Source organism: Patagioenas fasciata, chromosome 20 (genome assembly GCF_037038585.1).
Source record: "Patagioenas fasciata isolate bPatFas1 chromosome 20, bPatFas1.hap1, whole genome shotgun sequence".
Lineage (NCBI taxonomy): Eukaryota > Metazoa > Chordata > Aves > Columbiformes > Columbidae > Patagioenas > Patagioenas fasciata.
Genome location: NC_092539.1, coordinates 6,201,762 through 6,220,066, shown reverse-complemented (window position 1 = coordinate 6,220,066; position 18,305 = coordinate 6,201,762). Strand labels below are relative to the sequence as shown.

Below are 18,305 nucleotides of genomic sequence, written 5' to 3'. Positions count from 1 at the left end.
GCCGCTGCCCGGCGCAGGGTCACATTGTTGGGATGCCGCGGCCTCCCCGCGCTGGCTGCACAGCCGGGGGCCCCTCTCCGGGGGATTTCGTGGGGCGAGGAGGGGATTCCACCGCTGATCGGCACCTGCATCCACCGACATCTATTTGGTGGGATTTTGGCTTTGCTATGCTAGTGATGCCTGCCTCTGCATGGGGTTGTGGCAGCTGGAGCACCCAACGAAGGGCTCCATGGGCTCTTCCCTTCACACTATCCTGGCAGCATCCCAGGCGACTCACTCCTCGCTTGACCCCAGCGCTTGGCCTCAGCTGAAACAGGAGTGAACATGTCTCCCTTTGCCCCTCCATGGTCCCCTGACACCCCCAGGCCCACCCAAACGTGGCATTTGTTACAGGTTCAAAGAACCGCTGTGGCAGCTCCGTGCAGCCAGGCAGGGGGCTGCACACATGCCCATGGTGTGTCCCGTGTCTTGGGGGACATGGGACCTGACAGCCGTCCTGCCCACAGCCCAGCACTGCTGAACTCTGTGGGGCTGAGGATTGCCCCAGACCCAGCATGAAATCCACACCAGACCAGTGCCCGTCCTGCCAAGACACAGCTGCTGGTTCCCAAGCAATCTCATCCACGGGCTCTCAGCACCCTCCCCCATGCTCCGGCTCAGCTCTACCCCCTTGTCACCTCTCTCTCTTATTTATAGTCTGGCAGGAGAGCAGGACACCACAGCCCTGTGACCAGCTGCCACCACCCCATCCCATCTCCTGCAGTCGCAAGGGGCATAGCACAAGGCACCACCAAGTTAAAAATGCTTTTAATGGCCACATTTGCTTTGGTCTGAATCCAAGGGCACTTGTGACAAGGCAACTTGGAGCTCCCGGGGTGCATGTGGCCCCTGCACTTCCCAGCTGGGGGGACGCAGAAGACAGCAGGGACCTGCTCGGGCACAGAGCAGCAGAAGGCAGCAGCACGGGGGAGCCTGGACCCCTGCACCCCACACCCCGTGCTGGGTCTCAGGGTGCAAATGAGCCAAGGACTGTGGTGAATCTTCATCGCTGGGAGAGGCACCAGCTTGTGGCCCTGGCAGAGCTGAGCTCTCCCACCCCTTGTGCTGGAGCCCAGCAGTCTGAATGCTTAATCCTGCATTAAATATTCATCCCAGCAGAGCGGGTGGCAAACCTTTGTAGTCGCCCTGGGTCCATCCTGGCAGACATTCGGAGCCAATGGAACTCCATGGGTCCAGCTCACGCCCCCCGTGCGCCAGTATGGGGGGTCCCAGCCCACCCACCAGCCAGGGGAACCGGCCCTGCCGCTGCACAGGTGGAGACTTCCCGCTCCAGGGCTCAGCAAAAGGCTTCGAACCGTGGCACTGGTAGAGCTGGGATGTGTGGTTGCAGGACGAGAGCTGCCGCCTTGCCCCGCGGCTGCCACCCTACCTGCCTGCCCAGGATGGGTGTGTGAAAATGATGTTCCTCTTCTTGGCCCAGCGGGAGAAGATGGCTTTCTCAGTGATGAAGCGGTGCCCAGCGCGGCGGGCTCGCTCATGTACCAGGTACATCTTGCACTCATCCAGCCGGCCCTTCTCGAAGTAGTGGTAGGGCACGCTCGAGTGGTTCTTCTCCCTGGTGGGAGGGGTTGGGGTGGGTGTGGGACTCGGGGGGACACCGGATCACCAGGTGTCTGCCCCGCCACCCCTGTCACACCTGCAGTAGCTGTCGCTGACCATGCCGAAGACGCAGATCTGCTCGCAGAGCTCCATGGCCAGGATCATGGTGAACCAGCCTGTGCTCAGGAAGGAGCCAGACTTGATCCTGCAAAGCACCGTGGCTGTGCTGGAGCAGGTGGCACAGTGCTGCCATCCCAGATGGGCTATGGATGCCCAAGGGGAGGACAGGTTCTGTGACAGAGGGACCCAACGGGGGCTCCTTGGGAGCTGGTGGTACCTGTTCTTCCCTGTCTCGTTCTGGAAGACATCATCGCAATACGCCATCTTCTCCTCGGTCAGGGTGTAGATCTGCAGGTGGGGGTAGGTCTCCATCACCTTCAGCAGCATCTGGTATGTCAAGCCCACCTTCTCCCGGTTCATCTTCTTTGCTGGTCCCCAGATGATGTAGAGGGTCTCCCGGGACTGCTGGAAGAAGTAGGGCTGGTTCTTCAGCAGCAGCGGGACGCTGGTGTGTGACACCACCCGGATGGTGCTCCGCGCCCCCACGTCCTCCTCGTAGCCGGCGGTGGGGGCATGGTTCATGCGCAGGACGCACTCCTGCCCATCGATGTCCTGTCCCAGGCGTGAACCCAGCATCTGCCCCGAGCTGGAGACCACGGCGCAGCGGCGGCACAGCGCTCGCTCCAGCGGCTGTGGGGAGATGCACCGTCAGCTCCACAGCAGCTGCATACACAGCAGCCCAGCCCGCCCTTCCCTGAAGAAGGGGAAACTGAAGCACAGGAGGATCAGGCTGCCCCGTCTCCACGCACCTTCCCATCCGGGACACGGCTGTACCCCTGAAACCTGAGGTGGGTGGGTGCCGCGGGGCTGCCCCGCTCCCCGGGGACCCAGCAGCAGGGCTGCCGGCAGGCGTGGGAGCACAGCAGGATGTACAGCACAGCGACCGCTGCCGCGCACACCAGCATCAGGAACAGCCGGACCTGGAAGTAGAGTGGGGAGGATTTTCCGGGATCTGGCCACATGCACCAGCCTCACATCAGGTGCCAGTGGCTCCGTGGTGCCATGTGGCATGAGGAGGAGGGTGCTTGGGTGAGGGTGCATTGGCCGGGGTGCAGTGAGGAGCTGCAGTGGGGAGCACGGGGTGTCTGTGCCCCGCTTGCTGCCTGCAGCAGAAATTCCCCCCCCTGCTATATGACCATGCCGATGGGGCCGGTGCTCCATGCTGCCTGTGGGGACCGGCAATTGCCAGGCTGTGCCCTCTCACTGCATAATTTTGGGGGTGAGTGGCCCCCCGATGCTGATGGGGTCCCCCTGGCCCTTTGCACCCCGTGCCCACCGGGGCCCCGCGCCCTCTGTCCCGGGGGGTACTCACCAGCGTCTTCATCCTCGGGGGTCTGGCGGAGTCCGGGGGTCACCCGGAGGCGGGGCCCTCGCACCCTGCACGCAGAGGGGACTCAGCGGCGGCACCGGTGGATGGGGCATAGGGGACTCCCCTGTCCTCAGTACCTCAATGCCCAAGGTCCCCCCCCGTGCCCAGGACACACCCCTTGTGCCGGGACCCCCCGGCGGCCAGGAACCCCCACGCCCCGGACCCGCCCGTGTCCCCCATCCCGCCGCGGTGCAGCCCCCAGGGCAGGGTCGGAGCCCGGGAAGGGGCGGCCCCGCGGAGCGGCGCCCCGGTGCCCGGTACCGGTCCCACTCACCACGCCGGGAGCCCCCAGGGCGGCCGCCGGGCCCCGCATCCCGGCCGGGCGGCACCGGGCTGGGGCTGGCGGGGCGGAGCGGGCGCTGCAGGACCGGGACCGCCCCCGCCCGTTCCCAGCACCGAGTTCCGGCTCCTCCGGGGACGCGCCCGCCGCCCAGCGCCGCCCGCGGCTCCGGGACCGGGACACAGCATCGGCCTCCGTGCTCCGGGACTGGCCCCGGCACCATCCCCTGCATCCTGAGACCGACCGTCCCGGAACCGACCTCAGCACCTACCTCCCGTGCCCCCGGTACCGACCCCACCACCTATCCCCTGTGTCCAGGACCCGGTACCGACCCCAGAACCCAGCCCGTGTGCGCCGGGAGCGACCCCAGCACCCTTTTCTCTCCAGGCTCCTGCTCTGCCTTCTCAAGCTTCCCTCCAGCCCAGGGGTCCCCGTAGCCACCCACTGTCCCAAAGCCCCTTCCTCACCTCCGTGTACTGCCAGCTCCCACCCACACCGGACACCAGTGAGTTCAGGACTGGTGACAACAGCCAGGGGACCCAAGTGACCCCAAACGGCTCAGGAGCAAGGCCTCAGCACCCCAGTTCCCATTGCAATGGCCCTGGGGGGACCACTGTCACCTGCAGCCCCCACAGTGGGGCTGAGCCACCAAGTGCCCCCGAGACACGTCCCGAGAGCGAGCTGGTGCCTGCCTGTCTGCCTAGATAGTGGGACTGGACTTTGTTTTCTCCCGCTGTTGACAAAGAAATATGAGAACTAACATTGAAACTGGTCCCAACTCTGGCCTCTGCAGGCTTGGACTGAGAAGAAAGAGGAGGCGATGGGTGCTGCTGGAGCCCTCGGGCAGCAGCGCCTGGCGACACACCTGCAGATGCTCAGAGACGTGACTGAATTTTTTCCCTTTTTGCCTCCCCCTGCCCCAGCTCAAACCCAGCATCAGAGCCAGCTGAGCCACGTACAGTGTGCGAGGGGCTGGGGAGCAAGGGATTCCTCACCAGGAGAAGGAACAACAGCATCATCCCCTGGCAGGACGGGAGCTGATGAGAACACCCACTGTTTGGGGGCGACAGTTCACAGCACATGTGAGAAAGATCAGGGCACCCCAATACTGCCCCCCTTTTGCTGGAGTTACCCCTGGTAGGGCCAGCGTGAGGCTGGGTGTGCCCAGCCTGGCCAGGTTCTCTCTGGCGCAGCAGCGTCTGACAGTGGTGACGGGAACAGCACCTGCCAGCGGCGGAGCCAAATGCTTCCTTGTGACCCAGGGCATCTGTGGATGGCGGCAGGAGTGGATGCACAGGGCAGCAGTGGCACTGTCCCCACATTTTCTGCATGCCCAGCCTCACTGGGGTCCCTCCTCAGGAAGGTAAAGCCCCCCAGCACCGTGATTGGCCCTTCCAGCAGGAGATGGAGAACGCAAGCCTGGCTTTTCCAAACTCAGTTTAATTTATTTCCTCTCCTTCACAAATCCAATTAACCCCCCCCCAACCATATGTAAACGTTTAAAAAACCCCAGAAGGAACAAACTACTGGACACAGCAAGAGCAGACGGGAAAGATCACTCAGAGGCCGGGCAGTGAGCAGGGGCCAGAGCTCGACTCACGCTCTGGCAGTTACAGCTGCTGGAACCCCAAGCCCCTCCCACCAGCGTGGGCCAAAACCCAGCAGGTCCCTGGCAGCCAGGGCTCTGGTCCCTCTCTTGATGAGCCCTGGAGGTCAGTTTTGTGTCCCTTTGGTCCATAAGTTGTAAACTACAAGTGGTTTTGTCTCTGCAGGAAGGGAGGCGGGAGCGTGCAGCCCCCTCAGTGCTGGGTGCTCTGTAGGGGCTGTGGGTGCTGCCGGTAAACCCTTTCCTGGTTGTGACACTGCAGCATGGGCATCTTCCCCTCGTCTCCCTCAGCTGGGCCTTCAGTCCGATTTTTGGGCAGGTTTCTTGCTCTTCCACATCACGACCATTATAAAAATGCCTGCCACGAGAGAGAGAACAGATTCAGCCAGAGAACTTCCAATTACAGGCACTTTTAAAACACAATGTAGTGATAAAAAGAACCTCAGCAGAGTGAGTGAGAAACAGTTGCGCCGTTTGATAACAGCCAGAGTTACACAAACACACGCCCTGAGAGCCTGTGCCAGGCCGAGCTGCGGCAAGAGCCACAGAGAGTGTGTCACAAGTCTCACATGTTTGCTAACCCCCCAGCAACTCTCTTCCTAATTTAGAAACTTTAAATTAGAACAACAGAAATAACGCTCACCTATAAATAGCAGCAGCACCAGCCCGGCCACCACGGGGATGATAACCGCAAACTCCCGAGGCAAGAAGTACCGGTGGATCCCGTAGTCGCTGTCGATGAAGGGCTGTGGGGGACAGAGAGAGGAGTCAGCAGGTGGGATAACCCCAGGGCAAGTCCCTGACACCTGCAGCCTCGTGGTTTTGAAAGCAGGATGGAAATAACCCACACGTGGCTCAGCCCACAGCTGCAGGGATGTGACACGGGGGGAACGAAGGTTTCAGCGTTCAGCAGACAATGTGAGGCTTGCACAGGGGTCCTGCAGCCCTGGGGTCTCAGGGGGTCACAGCTGCTCGCCTGCTTGGTGCTGAACCCAGCAAACCCCTGGACTCTCTGTCCCGCAGAGGGACTGGCTGATGTTGGCTCAGTTTTGCGGTGATCCTGCCAGGCGATCCTGCACCAGACTCTGGACACTAGAGAGCAGTGTAAGGGTCCCTGCACAGCAGTGAGTGCACCTACACGCTCCCAACATAAACACGTACCGGGCAGCAAAATAGAGGCAAGAGGGAAATTCAAAGGTCTCAGAGGTCTGAGGGGAAGCCGCCAGTTCAGACATCAGCCCAGGGCTGGACAAGGCCTCTCATACCTGGAAAGCTCATGAGAAGATGTTTCTTTCCAGGAAGAAATCCTCTAATGACCTCAGCTGATGTGTCCCTAGAATTGGGCAACTCCTAGGCTCACAATCACTTTTCCAGAGTTCTGCATTCCCTAAACCCTTCTCCTCCCTGCCAGGCTCCACATTTGGTAAGAATCATCTCTTTTTATGTTTCCCTCTGTGATCTCCCGCCAGAACCAGGAACTGGGAGGACTGTGAATGTGAACACCAATGGCAACACCTCCAGAGCGACCCGGCTTCAGCTCCCGCTGATGGCTCCAGCGAGCCTCAGATCTTAGACCAGCCAGGTCAGCCTGTGCGAGGGCTGCAGGGCAGGCAGCACAGTCAATGCTTGATCTCACCCAGCAAGGGCAGTGTCAGCAAAGAGAGGAACCTCTGCCCTGAAATTTTTAACAAGAAAGCTGGCAAGGCCGGGTTCTTCAAGCACATGGACACATCAGCACCTCCACAGAGCCCAGGCTAACACCGGTGTGACGTGACCCGGATTATACCGCTCCGAGCCCCGTACCAGGATGACGATCCAGAAGGTGTAGTACACAAAGAGGAGGAGGCTGAAGGCGACCAAGCAGAATCCAACCAGCCGGTCCGTTATTGTGGCCTGCAAAGGGGGAGGGAATCAGAGCGGGACCCGCACGCTGAGCGCCCCGCACGGAGCCGTTACCGGGCACCCGCTGCTCATTCACTCCCGGGTTAGTGAACGCGCCGCTGCGGCTCCGACCCACGGAGGGGATGGTGGACCCGCGGCCGCAGGAACAACCACCGCGGGGGGAACGGCCGGGCCCGGCTACTGAGGCGGCTCCCGGAGCCGCCGCCCGGCCGCGCCAGTCCGCACCCCACAGCTCGGCCCGGTGCTCCCACGTACCGACCCCGCCGCTGCCCCGGGAAGGCCCCAGGAGGCGGCGGGGACCCGGCCTGGAGGCTCCGCGCTGGCTCCCGGCCGCGACTGGGCCCCAAAACCCCCGGATCCCCCACGTTAACGGGCCGAGCAGGAGGATCCCGGGTCCCTCCGGGGCGGGGGCGCTCCCGGCCGCACTCACCATGGCGACCGGCAGCCTCGCCGTTCCGGGAGCGGCCACCAATCAGCGAGCGCCGCGCCAGCCCCACCCTCCCCTCTGCCGGCTGCGCCCAATCATTGGAGGCGGCCTTGGGCCCGCGGCATTGTGGGAAGCGCGGGCGTGGCTCCCGCGGAGCATGACGGGAGATGTAGTCCCGGCGGGAGCGGCCTCGGCGCCGCCGCTGACAGGACGGGCCGGGCCCCGCGCTGCCCCCTCAGCCACCCCATCCTGGAACCAGACGGCTCAAAACCAGCTCCCCACAGCCAAGATACCTGCGCCGAGCCGTTGTCTCCACTCACACTGCGGCGGGAGGGAAGGGGAAAGCGACACTGAACGGCCGAGGGACATGAGGGAGCGGCATTGACTGAGCAGGAGGCGGCAGCTGAGGGAAGGGGAAGACCCTGCGCGGCACCCGAAGGTGCAGCTCCCATGGCTGAGGCTCATCCCGGGGCCCTGGGCCCCTCCATCCTCTTCCACCCTCAGCAGCGAGTGCCCGGACGCCATTAATGGGATTTCTGACCATGGTGGAAGAGCAGGGGCTGCCCAGCCCAGGCTGTGCCCCGAGGTGTCCCCAGAGCCCCGCGGGGCTGCGGTGCCTTTCCCCAGGCAGCTGGGACACAGTGTCTGGGGACATGAGGCACCGCCAGCAACTGGCACCAGTTCACCCTCCCCCTGCCTGGGGCCGTGCTGCCAGCTCCCCGCTCCAGCCCTTCTCATCCCCAGGGACGTGCTGGCAGGGATGTCCCCTCCCAGCCGCCAAGGAAGCCCTGGAAGGCAAAGCCAAATCCTGTTCCAGGTCCCCATCTCACCCTTCTGCTTCCTTAGCAGGCATCTTTAAACCCAGGGAATATTTAAATTAAGAAACAAGGCAAGAATCAGTGTGAAGTACCAAAAACCTTTATTTTTTTTTCCCCCCAAACCATAACAACATTTGACATTATATTGATTTTCTCATATATTTGTTATTTCTCTACGTTAGGAACCAGATACAGAAAATACAAACACGATCTGTTGAATCAAAGACGGCACAGCATTCCATTAGAAAAAGAAACAAAAAACTAGAGGAGCAAGATAAAAATGGTGAAAAATAGTCATTCCCTCCAGCCCAAACTTTCCAAGAATCATCATCAAAATAGAGCAGTGGAAGTAGCTTCTCTTTGTAAACGCACTTCTGCTTTAAGAAAAAAGTTAGATTTATCTTTAGATTTCAAAGTAAAAAAATGTTAAACTATCTTTCAAGCAATTTTGGAAGTTTGCATAGACCCATTCCCTTTCCAAAAATATCAGCCATCTCTCTATAGAATCTGATATAAATCAAGTGCACGCCTCATCTGAAGATCACCAAGCTCAATCAACTCTCAAGAAAATAAAACATGATCTCCCCTTCTCCTCCCTCCCCCCACAAAAATATGGGCTCTACCGTTATTCCTTGTGTTTGAGGCAAGCGACGAGGCTCAGCCACACCTCTTGCTCACAGCTTCATCCAAATTCCTTTATTTCCCAGGATTTCACCTCCGCTCCCTCCTGACAGGGCTGGGGTGACGCAATGTGGAGCTGTGGGGGCGCATGGATGGGCTGATGGACGATGCAGGAGGAATTTTACATTTACCAACCCCATCCCCAGTGAGATAAGTGGCTTTTCAAGGAGAAACACCTGCGACCAGGCACAGTGTTTGTAGGGATTCACCCCCGGGACCAGCCTTGTCCACAGGGCTCAGCCACCAGAGCGAGAACACGTTCAGCTTGAGGGGACGGGGCAGGAGGGGAATTTTTGCAGCCCCCGGGGAGCGGGGAGGCCCCTCTCCAGGAGGGGTGTTTAACCTATGTGCTCTAGCGTACCTGGAGTGAGGTTTCTTTTCCCAGAGGTTCATAACAGCACATGCAGAGTCCAGCTGCATGGCCACCAGTTTAAAAAGAAACAGCGACGACAAAATAAATTAAAAAAAAAAAGTCAACCCCTCCTATTAAGATGCGAATGAAATGCGTATTTCTTCAGGTCTCAGCCTGGTTTGGAACCCTCTAAAAAACTGAAGCAAACGTTTAAAAGGGCTTATTAAGTTTCTGCAGGGGGCAAAGTGATGTGGCAACAAGAGGGGGGAGAGATCACACGCCTGCTGCTATCGCACTGAGGGTCAGGACAGCACCAGGGCCCCCACCTAAAGTGCCAACGTTGAAAAAGACGACGGAGGAGCAACATCCTTCTCCCCCTTTCTCCAATCACAATTTCCAGTTGAAACCCATCTCCTTCACCAAGTCACAATTAAACCTGTTCTTTTGGATATTCGCTCAGTTTATATACTTTTATTTCTTTTTTTTTTTTAAAGTTAGTAAAAGTTACATTGAATTTCCCAATGGGCTTCCACAAGCCGAAGGTCCAGCCGCGGGGCGAGCAGAGCCCACACGTTTTGTCTGGCCCTGAGACCGGAGCAGAGAGCCAGCTCTGCTCTGCAGGGCCAGCCAGGCGTGAGCAGCCCTGCTCGCCAGCCTCTGAAACCCAGGGGACGCAAAGTCTCGCCAATAAAGGGCCTTTCATTTATTTAAGCCACCTCTGAATCCCCTGAGAAGGGGAACAACGTGGGGAAGAACATCCCCCCTCCCCCCCGAAATAAAATATCCATGAAACAATAATGCAGTAAAAAAAAAAAAACCCAAAACAAACAACCACACCAGCCTGCTGGGTTTATTTAAAAAAAAAAAAAAAAAAAAAAAAAAATTAATAAACTTCACGACAAAAGGAAAAATACCCAAAGGAAAGTAGCCAGCAGTTTGGGTCTGGAAACTGGTTCACTTCTTAAATATTCAAAGTCCAACAAGGAGCAGAGGGCAGCGATGCCACAAGGAGAAAGTGCTCATGAAACGCAGCTCCCCGAGAGACGGCAGCGAGACCGGGGGACGAGAGACCCCACTGCCATCGCCACCAGCTCGTGTGGCCAACGCCAGGCAGGGAGCCCTGGGATCGCCCAGAACGGACGTGCAGCGGGAGGGAGCTCTGCAGGACCTAGAAATGGGAACAGGCTCCTTCCCCCCCGATTCTGCACTGGGTGCACCAGGCTGAACGACTTGGGCTGCTCTCTGATTCCTAACGAGGGGCAGGAGAGCGAACAAGCTACTGGGATTTGTGGAGTTGATAATAATGCAGAGATGAGGAAGAGATGCCCTACGAGACACAGTTATCAAAAACGCAAGCAGTGACGTGCCAAGCCGCGGGAGGCCAAGGCAGAGCTGTGCCCAGGTTGGCCGCAGCCATGCGATGGAGCAGATTGCGCCTCTGCCAGCCCGGGATGGTGAGATCAGCTTTCTGAAAAAGCTCAACCGCTTCTCTGGGAAGAGATTCCTCCCTCTGTCCCGCTGCACCTCGGAGCAGCCGCCTCTTGCCACTGGAAGCCCAGAAGCGCACGCTGGGTTCCCAACTGCTCCGACAGCCACCGCTGTTTCTCATGGGAACAGAAGCAAAGCAGCAGAAGCGAGCTGGGTTTTGGCCTCTTTTCCTGGCTTACGTCTGCTCCTTTCAGGTCCTGGTTGGAGCCAATTTCCTGGTGGGCTCCGCTGGCCCCTGGGGAGCAGCCGGAGCCCCAGCCTGGCAGGGCCATCACCACGGCTGCCTGAGCAGACGGTCAGGCCAGGTCTGGATTTCTGGCAGAGCCCCAGAGAGGGAGAAAAACCAAATTCTCCGCTTCCTGCAGACATGCAGCACCCTGGGCACAGGGCAGGATGCTCACCAGCCTGCTCGCAAGTGCCAAACCTACCCAGGCTGAATGGGGAAAAGATTCCCAGTAAAAACCACCAGCAAGCGCAAAAGAGTTTTTGTTCTAGACAGACTCCAAAGATCCAACACATGTTCCGTACGTTAACACCAAACCAAGGTGTTGCCTGTGCCCCTTCTTACCCTAATCCAAAGATAACTCCCTTTGAAGGGAAAAGGTGAAAAAGATCCATATCCTATAGGTGGTCTGTCCAAACACAGAACGAAACCAATTGACTCAAAGAGAGAAACTGTCAAAACACGAGTAAGCAGCCATATAGCTGTGCCACACCGCCCAGCACCTCCCCATGCAGCCATCCTTAGCTAGCAGGGCCAACAAAGAACATAAACCAAGGCCTTTTCATTCCTTGTTTCTCATTCTGTCAAACTCCCTTTCCAGTAGCAGATCTGCATGCATTCTGGCCACAGAGACCACAAACCTTGTTTTTTTTTTTTAGTTCTCCTTTAAAAAAAAGCTTTACAACAACTAAGAATTTGAACACCAAGGTGATCAGTTACAAGTCTTTCCTTACTGAACAAGTGTGTCAGAGGGGGACACATTCCCGGCTGTGCCCAGGAACGTGCCATTGCTCTGGGGGCAAGAGAGGAAAGGGCACAACACAGAAATAGCTTATTGGAAGGAAGGGCTGCAAGCACAGCCTGTCGACGGCCGGCTCTGCACAGATCCTCGTCTGCAATCCAGCTGCCAGGAGAATCTCTTAAGTGGGAGCTGAAAGGGACCGACCTCCCTGTCAGACACTGCACGGAAAAGCAGCAGCTGAAGTGTCGCACAACTGCAGAAACCAAACCCAAAGAAGAGCAATCGAAAGATCAACCGGAAAACAGTTTGAAGCCTTGTCAGAAGAGTTCTTTCACCACAGAGCAGGTAAGAATGGCTGCTGTGGCTAACGCAGCAGAAAACACCCCTTCTGCCTTTGAGGGCAGAGACAGTGGCTTCTCCCCAACCCCAAAAGGAACCAGCTCAAGCGCAGACCCCTGCTGACAGGGCAATCAACACCAATTCCCTCCCTGGCCCAGGGCAAGAGAGGGAATTGTTAATAACGACCACTGCAGCCAACTGCGTCCTGCTCTGGCCCAGGGAGGCCTGTCAGATAACCAGATTCTTTTCACAGTCCAAGAAGGGCAGTTCCCTTCCTGAGCCAAAAAAAAAAAAAAGAGAAAAAAAGAAAAAAGAGGCTTTGTATTCCAAGCTCCAACAGTGACTATTTGCTGAATCAGTCCAGCGAATGGGGATTACGCTCCTGGAACAGCAAGTAGAAGCCTCCTCCAGGTAAAATCTGGAACCTCTAAAGTGCTCCTGCTAATGCTGATAGATGAACACGGCCCTCCCATGCCCAGCAGTGGAAGGGTGCGATGCAGTTAGTGGTATAACAAGCATTAGCATTTAACTGTTGTATCAACTCCCATCTGGATTGCGGTAGTTTTCTGAAATGCACTTTTGGGAGATGTTTCCTATGAGAAGAGGATGTTTGTGGATTTGAGAGCAGGAAGGTGAAGTGCACACCATAGCATACCTTGTTCAGTTAAACCGTTGCCTTGGAAGGTGAAGGTTCCTTTGCAGAGTCAACGGGATCTAGTGTCCTGCAAGTGGCCATTTCATTGTGTCACCAACAAGCAGCTGTCTGTTTGGTTAGAAGAGTTTCCCCTCCCCCAGTGGTTTGAAAAGTTCACAGTGGTATAACCCAACGCTTTGGGGAGACAGAAGCCGAGAAGTCCCCTGTTGCAAGTGGATGGGTGGAGTGGGGGATGCAGATGAGCAACATCCTTGAGGACTAAGGATAAACCCAACAGACACCTCATGTCTGATCAGGAACAGGGGGAAGGCAGGCACTGGAAGAACTGGGAAGCAGAGAAGGGTAATGTCAACACAGGGAAAGTGCATGATCTGGAGCGGTCTCGGAGCAGTTCTGCAGTGCAAAAATGTATGGGGAGGGTTGTGGAGAAATCCCTTCTGGAATGCTGCATGAAGAGAGGTAAAGGTTGGCAACCATGTGGCAGCGGACGGGGTAGGGGGCCTGTTTCCAGCAGCTCTACCCTGTTCTTCACATTTAGTGGGTTTCAATCACCACTGGCTCGTAAACTCCAGATGAGACCCTGGGGGGCGGCAGAGGGGAAGAGGAGAAACCAGGTTATTTTCCTCGGTCACTTAGAGCATGCAAGTTCTTATTCCGAGCTTTGCACTCAGAAACATCGCCCTCTAACCCCACACAAAATACTGAAAATAACGAGTCAGTCTGGCGAGAAGTCAACCCTCGTAACACAAAACAGACAGCTACGTGGCAAGCTAACTGTAGAGCACTTGAAAGAGCCGAGTTAACACATGAATCCTTCTAAAGGACAGAGGAAAGGGGGGAGTATCCTGTGCAAAAAAACACTGTTCCTGGCTTTGCTTTGCTCCCAGTTTTGTCACTGACTTGATGCATCTTTGCATTAGCATTATTGCTTTATTTTTTTTTTTAGCCTCAAAAGGTGCTATAAAGGCTCAAACACAACTAGCCAAGACACTGTACTGAGACCTATTAAGTTTTATTTGTTCTGAAGTCTTTAATGAGAGAATGAGCCCTCGACAAAGACGGAGGTGGCAGGGAAAAGGGACGATAAACCAGGCTACTGCAGTTTTGCTGCAGGCCGGCAGGAGGCAAAGCTCCTGCATTTAGCTGGGAAGGGAGCAAACAGGAACCAACCTCTCCCATTTTGTCCTTTTACTTCTGTTCTTGGAGCTATCAACTAGGATCACACTATCTCTCTGCGCTCCCGCTGAGAACTGCCTTCATACTCCAGTGCAGCTGTAGCCTGCTCACCAGAGAGATCCCAGGGGTGTTAATGTGGGAATAAAGCCACCACGTAGCACATGATGTTTAGAAATCTCTCCTGTAGCAAAAAGTGGAGGTTTCCTGGGTACCACAAGCTAACCCATTGCTCCGGAGCGCCTCGGGCTGCCTTTCGGGGAAGCCTACCTGTTTCCCAGCTGAATACCACTCAATGTAGTTGTTCCATCTCTGCTCACAAACAACCTCAGGTTACTGTCTGCAAGATAGAAAACAAAGCGAGACATCAAAATCCAGAACTACTAACAGCTGCCAGGTACTCCCAGCCGCATTGCGCACTGGTCAACATGGGAACAAGTGCATTTCTGGGAACACACGTGCGCACTTTCTGGTATTCCCACAGTAATAGAGCGCCTGGGAACAGATCAACCACAGCATTAAGCTTTGGAAGAGTAAACGCAGAGAAATGAATTCAATTATATTCCTCCAGCTGTTTCTTTTAAGGCAATTCCATTGATGCATGTTCTTGGTCAGTTTAAACACATCTGAACAGATGAGATGTGGGGCCTCATGCTGCTTTTGTAGGCTCATCATCGGAGGATAAATTCAGCATGTTCTGCTGGTGAGAGGTGGCTGCATTCAGTCTGGTTTTAACTCATGCTGAGCAAGGTGTAAATCCCCATATGGTAAGAGTATTGCCATATGCAATGATTTAAGGTGATTAATGGTAAACTACAAGCTAGGTGCAGGTTTAAAACTTACTGAAAAACCACAATGAGACAGAAGAAACGAGATTGATTTCTAGGCTAAACTGGAGGATTAAAACAAATGCAGAGATACTATCAGTTTTCTCTTAACAGATGCTGTGACTTCAGTGGAGAAAACCTCTTCTTAGGCTTTTAGACAGACTTGATCAGCAGCACACTGTGACCCACCTTTCTTCCCATATTTTTGGAGAGATGGGCTGTTTCCCTTTTAGTTGTACTCTCCTATTTTAATAAATATCCTTGGGCTGACCCTGGACAAAAGCCACTAGAGCAGTGCAGATAGCTGATGTCACCGATTTTCACTGCCCTGAAGAACTGGTATTTTTCCTGTCTCATCCCGTATGTTTGAGCTACCGTTCAACCTCTGCTGCAGTGTGTGGAACGGCAGCAAGCCCTGTTTGCTAATGGATAAGCAGCTCTCAAATCCACATGGTTTGTTTACCTACCAGAGAAACACCTAGCAAGCACTGAAAGCAAATCACTGTCAAAAGGGGATCAGACCAGACTGTAAAAGTTTGGCAGCCTGGCTAAAGGAACAGCAAAGACATCCCCTTCGAGACGCCTCCTCTCACCTTCAGTATTGCTGACATCTGTGAAGTCCTGACTCTGCATTATTTTCTCCACTATATCATCAGCATCGATCCTGGTGTCATCCACTCGGGTTGGGTGACTCTCTACCGAATCCTTTTTCCTCCTGGGGAGAGAAAATAAGACTTACTCAGCTTTTCAAGACACAGACTTTCAGATACTCTCCTGCTTCTCTTGGCAATAGCTTCCTTCTCAGCAGCTACTTCCAGTCTTACACAGAGGAGGTTCTGTTTTGTCCTCCCAGAGAAGGGGCTTTGCTCCTCAGTTACCTACCGGGAGGGTCTGTCCAGCAGAAGGGCTGGTCTGGGGGGGCGAGGTGGCTTCTCTAGTTTGTGGTCCCGCTCTCCCTCAGGACACTCCACCGTCATGCTGAGCCCCCCGGACGCGCTGCTGCTGGTGGAGGTGTTCCGGCGATGGGTCAAGTCGGACATGCTGGAAGAGCGGGAGTGCTCCGTGCTGTAACCTGCGAACACACAGCGATTACAAACCAGATCTTCTCCCTTTCCTGGAGGCACAGCTAACAGGCAGGGCAGCTTCAAAACAGCGATTCTGCTCCCATGTACAGAAGTGTAGACACATATCTATGACCAAAGACTAAACAAGAGACTGATACTGCAGAGCAGGGTGGGAGAGATGGCTGCAAATCGCTCTCACAAGAGCTCATTGCAGGAGAGAAAATGGATGGGGCCAGTGCTGGAAGAGCCATGCGGATCAATGGTTACCGGAGATCTTGGACTGCTGGCTGGCGTAGCTGGAGTTCCGTGAGTGCCCCGAGTGGAAAACTTCCTCCGGGCTGGACAGGTTCTGATCCGGTTCTTCTGGGACACCTGCCAAGAAACAACAGGGCACTCCGCTTACACCGTAACCACCTTGGACCAGAGGCTGATCTGGGGATGCTGGATCAAGGAGAGGGCAAGTCCGATGGCAGAGCCCTGCTGTACAGGCTGGCACAGAGTTTAGAAGCAGCTGGGGAGTAGGGAAGGCAACAAGGAGCTTTTCTGTCCAGCTCATCACTAATTCTACCACCCAGTGCATGAACTTACAAGCCTCTCTGGGGCCTTGAAGGACAAGTAGTATCTGAAGCTGTCTATAGTTAAAAACATTAAGCTATGACCAAGAAAGTATCAAATTGCCACTGGCAGTAAAGTATTACAACCTCCATTCGGGTGCTTCTCCTGCTACTACCTTTCCCCTTCTACTACTTGTGAGAGAGCCTGTGCCATTTAAATCACATCTGAATTTGGTACAGAAACCTCAGTATAACAATGATCCTTGTGGGTCCCTTCCAACTCAGGACATTCTATAACTCTATGACCCCTGTGCCTTTGCTATCACCTTGCTCGTCTCTCTTGCAGCAAGCATATCCAAAAGCGCACAAGTCTGACATGTTAGCCAGCTTTTTAAGAAAAGCACAATGTGCTAAATCACTGAGATGACAAGACCAGGGTGCTGTTTTCGTGCAGCATATCTGCCTGCACGTGTGGAGTGTGCTGGCAAGAAAAAAGGCTGTGGGAAAATGCAGCGCCCTTGAAAAGAGGCTCATACAGAAGCCAAAGAACTCTGCATCAGCAGCTGGAACACAGCCATCAGATCTCAAACCAACCTCTAAAACCTTCAGAGGAACTTTTCTAGAAGATAAGTCTGAGCAACAGAATAGCTGAGTGGAGAATAATGTTAACTGTGATTGAACACAGTGGAAAGCAGGGATGAGAGCAATATGTGGATTATTAAATTCCAAGCAAAAATAAACAAATTGCTTTATCTCCACTAACAGAAACATATGGCAAAGATTTATGCTTCCTCTCCTCAGTTGCACTTATAGATGCGCTTTCCTCAATTTTCTTAATAAGCAGAGGGGTGATGATGGGCGCAAGAAAACATGAAAAATTCAATATTTTTTGTGCATGCAACAGCTGGGAAAAACAAAAGAGCTTCCAGGCACAGCCAAGCGTCGCGAGGCTCCAGGATGGGCATTCATACCCGAGCTGAGGATGGCAGCTCTTGGCTTGCTCTGGCGCAGAGAGCCGATCGTGGTGGAACTGCTGCTGCTGCTGCTCGTGGTTCCCTCACCCTTACAGGTCAGCTGCAGGGTCGAGTCCTGTCCCGGGATGGAGATGGATTTGGCGGTGGAAGGAGGCCTGGAAACAGAAGCAAAGGAGGTTACAAACTGCCAGGCAAGGGCTGGGAATCACCCAATCGCACCAACAATTCCCACGCTGCTCTATTGAGAGGGTCCCCTCGCCTGCACCCACCCTTGGTGGGGGAGCTGGCAGCCCCCTGCGACCAGCAACACAGCACGATACTGGGATTTCCTACGTGCAAGACTCAGGTCTTCCCTACCTCATACTGCATCCTGACTGCACCACAAAGAAAAGCAGGCTTTGGAGGTAAATTAAGGCAAAAAGTGGCCATTCAATCATCTATATAGGACAACCGTCTCAGAGACTGCACCATCCTCCAAAAGACCATCCAGAGCTGCCTTTTTTCCCCCCAACACGTGTCCAGTGCTTGCTGTTTTCCAGCTCTCAATTCCAGCAGCCTTTCAGCACACCTTTCTGACTCAGGTCAAAATCAAACCTTTAATCTCAGCAAACCCATCCCCCTAAGCAAGTACTTTTACAGCTACCAAATAACCTTTCCGTTTTTTAACTGGCTATTAAAACCCCTTTTCCATGAAACTGAAGTGTTTTTCCAGTTGTCAAAATTATTTTTTCTGGTTATTTCTGTGTGCTCCCAACATCCCTTTGTAAACGCTGACTGCAGGGCAGAGCTGTGAGCGCCTGGAGCCCCCTCCCTTCCTCCCAAAGTGTTTTTGGGTGGAAGCCACGGTACGCGCAGCGCGGCAAAGAGAATAGTCCTGTCGGAGCCCTAACCTCCCTGCAGCCCAAAGACTGAACTGGAACTAATGGATCATATTCAGCTTTTTAAGAGAGGATTGGGAAAGAAAACCTTCTATTTGTCTCCCTCGGAGATCTGAGGGAAGATGCTACATGAGAGGACCTTTGCAGTATTTTGAGAGGAAAAAATAAAGCTCTGAGAATGTTTTCTATGGGCAGCCAAACAGTCATAAAGGTTTCAGGAAACCCACAGCATGC

At 54.9% G+C, this 18,305-nt stretch overlaps 3 protein-coding genes across 5 annotated transcripts in view; all 3 read right to left on the bottom strand.

Annotated features, from left to right (window-relative positions):
- Positions 1-791: 791 nt before the first annotated feature.
- Positions 792-4,059, bottom strand: ST6GALNAC4 (ST6 N-acetylgalactosaminide alpha-2,6-sialyltransferase 4). 2 transcript variants are annotated; one of them, XM_065853749.2, is made up of 6 exons: positions 3,836-4,059; positions 3,032-3,096; positions 2,469-2,639; positions 1,937-2,349; positions 1,697-1,804; positions 792-1,615 (listed from the first exon to the last, which is right to left on the bottom strand). In XM_065853749.2, exons 2-6 carry the CDS (start codon positions 3,041-3,043, stop codon positions 1,426-1,428), a joined length of 894 nt encoding a protein of 297 aa, XP_065709821.1. In that variant the 5' UTR covers positions 3,044-3,096; positions 3,836-4,059; the 3' UTR covers positions 792-1,425. The 2 variants fall into 2 exon arrangements, with proteins under 2 accessions (XP_065709821.1, XP_065709820.1); XM_065853748.2 differs by lacking the exon at positions 3,836-4,059 and adding an exon at positions 3,363-3,495.
- Positions 4,060-4,792: 733 nt separating this feature from the next.
- Positions 4,793-7,380, bottom strand: DPM2 (dolichyl-phosphate mannosyltransferase subunit 2, regulatory). Its single transcript, XM_065853954.2, has 4 exons — positions 7,307-7,380; positions 6,778-6,867; positions 5,618-5,720; positions 4,793-5,332 (listed from the first exon to the last, which is right to left on the bottom strand). The coding sequence occupies exons 1-4, from the start codon at positions 7,307-7,309 to the stop codon at positions 5,274-5,276; spliced, it is 255 nt and encodes an 84-aa protein (XP_065710026.1). The 5' UTR covers positions 7,310-7,380; the 3' UTR covers positions 4,793-5,273.
- An 825-nt stretch (positions 7,381-8,205) lies between these two features.
- Positions 8,206-18,305, bottom strand: part of EEIG1 (estrogen-induced osteoclastogenesis regulator 1) — a 37,332-nt gene continuing 27,232 nt past the window's right edge. For both annotated transcript variants that reach the window (XM_065853760.2, XM_065853761.2), the window contains exons 7-12: positions 17,191-17,348; positions 15,933-16,037; positions 15,484-15,673; positions 15,195-15,316; positions 14,045-14,114; positions 8,206-13,181 (exon numbers count right to left, since the gene is read on the bottom strand). In XM_065853760.2, coding sequence (XP_065709832.1) covers positions 13,136-13,181; positions 14,045-14,114; positions 15,195-15,316; positions 15,484-15,673; positions 15,933-16,037; positions 17,191-17,348 — 691 coding nt within the window. In that variant the 3' untranslated portion in view covers positions 8,206-13,135. The remainder of the gene's footprint in view (positions 13,182-14,044; positions 14,115-15,194; positions 15,317-15,483; positions 15,674-15,932; positions 16,038-17,190; positions 17,349-18,305) is intronic.

Excerpts from the sequence above, each read along its gene's own strand:
- ST6GALNAC4 (XM_065853749.2), bottom strand. Across the intron at positions 1,805-1,936 it reads AACGAGACAGGGAAGAACAG|GATCAAGTCTGGCTCCTTCC; the intron begins GTACCACCAGCT and ends GGTGCTTTGCAG. Across the intron at positions 1,616-1,696 it reads GTCAGCGACAGCTACTGCAG|GGAGAAGAACCACTCGAGCG; the intron begins GTGTGACAGGGG and ends CCCTCCCACCAG.
- DPM2 (XM_065853954.2), bottom strand. Across the intron at positions 5,721-6,777 it reads CCTTCTGGATCGTCATCCTG|CCCTTCATCGACAGCGACTA; the intron begins GTACGGGGCTCG and ends TGTCCCCCACAG. Across the intron at positions 5,333-5,617 it reads GGTGCTGCTGCTATTTATAG|GCATTTTTATAATGGTCGTG; the intron begins GTGAGCGTTATT and ends CTCTCGTGGCAG.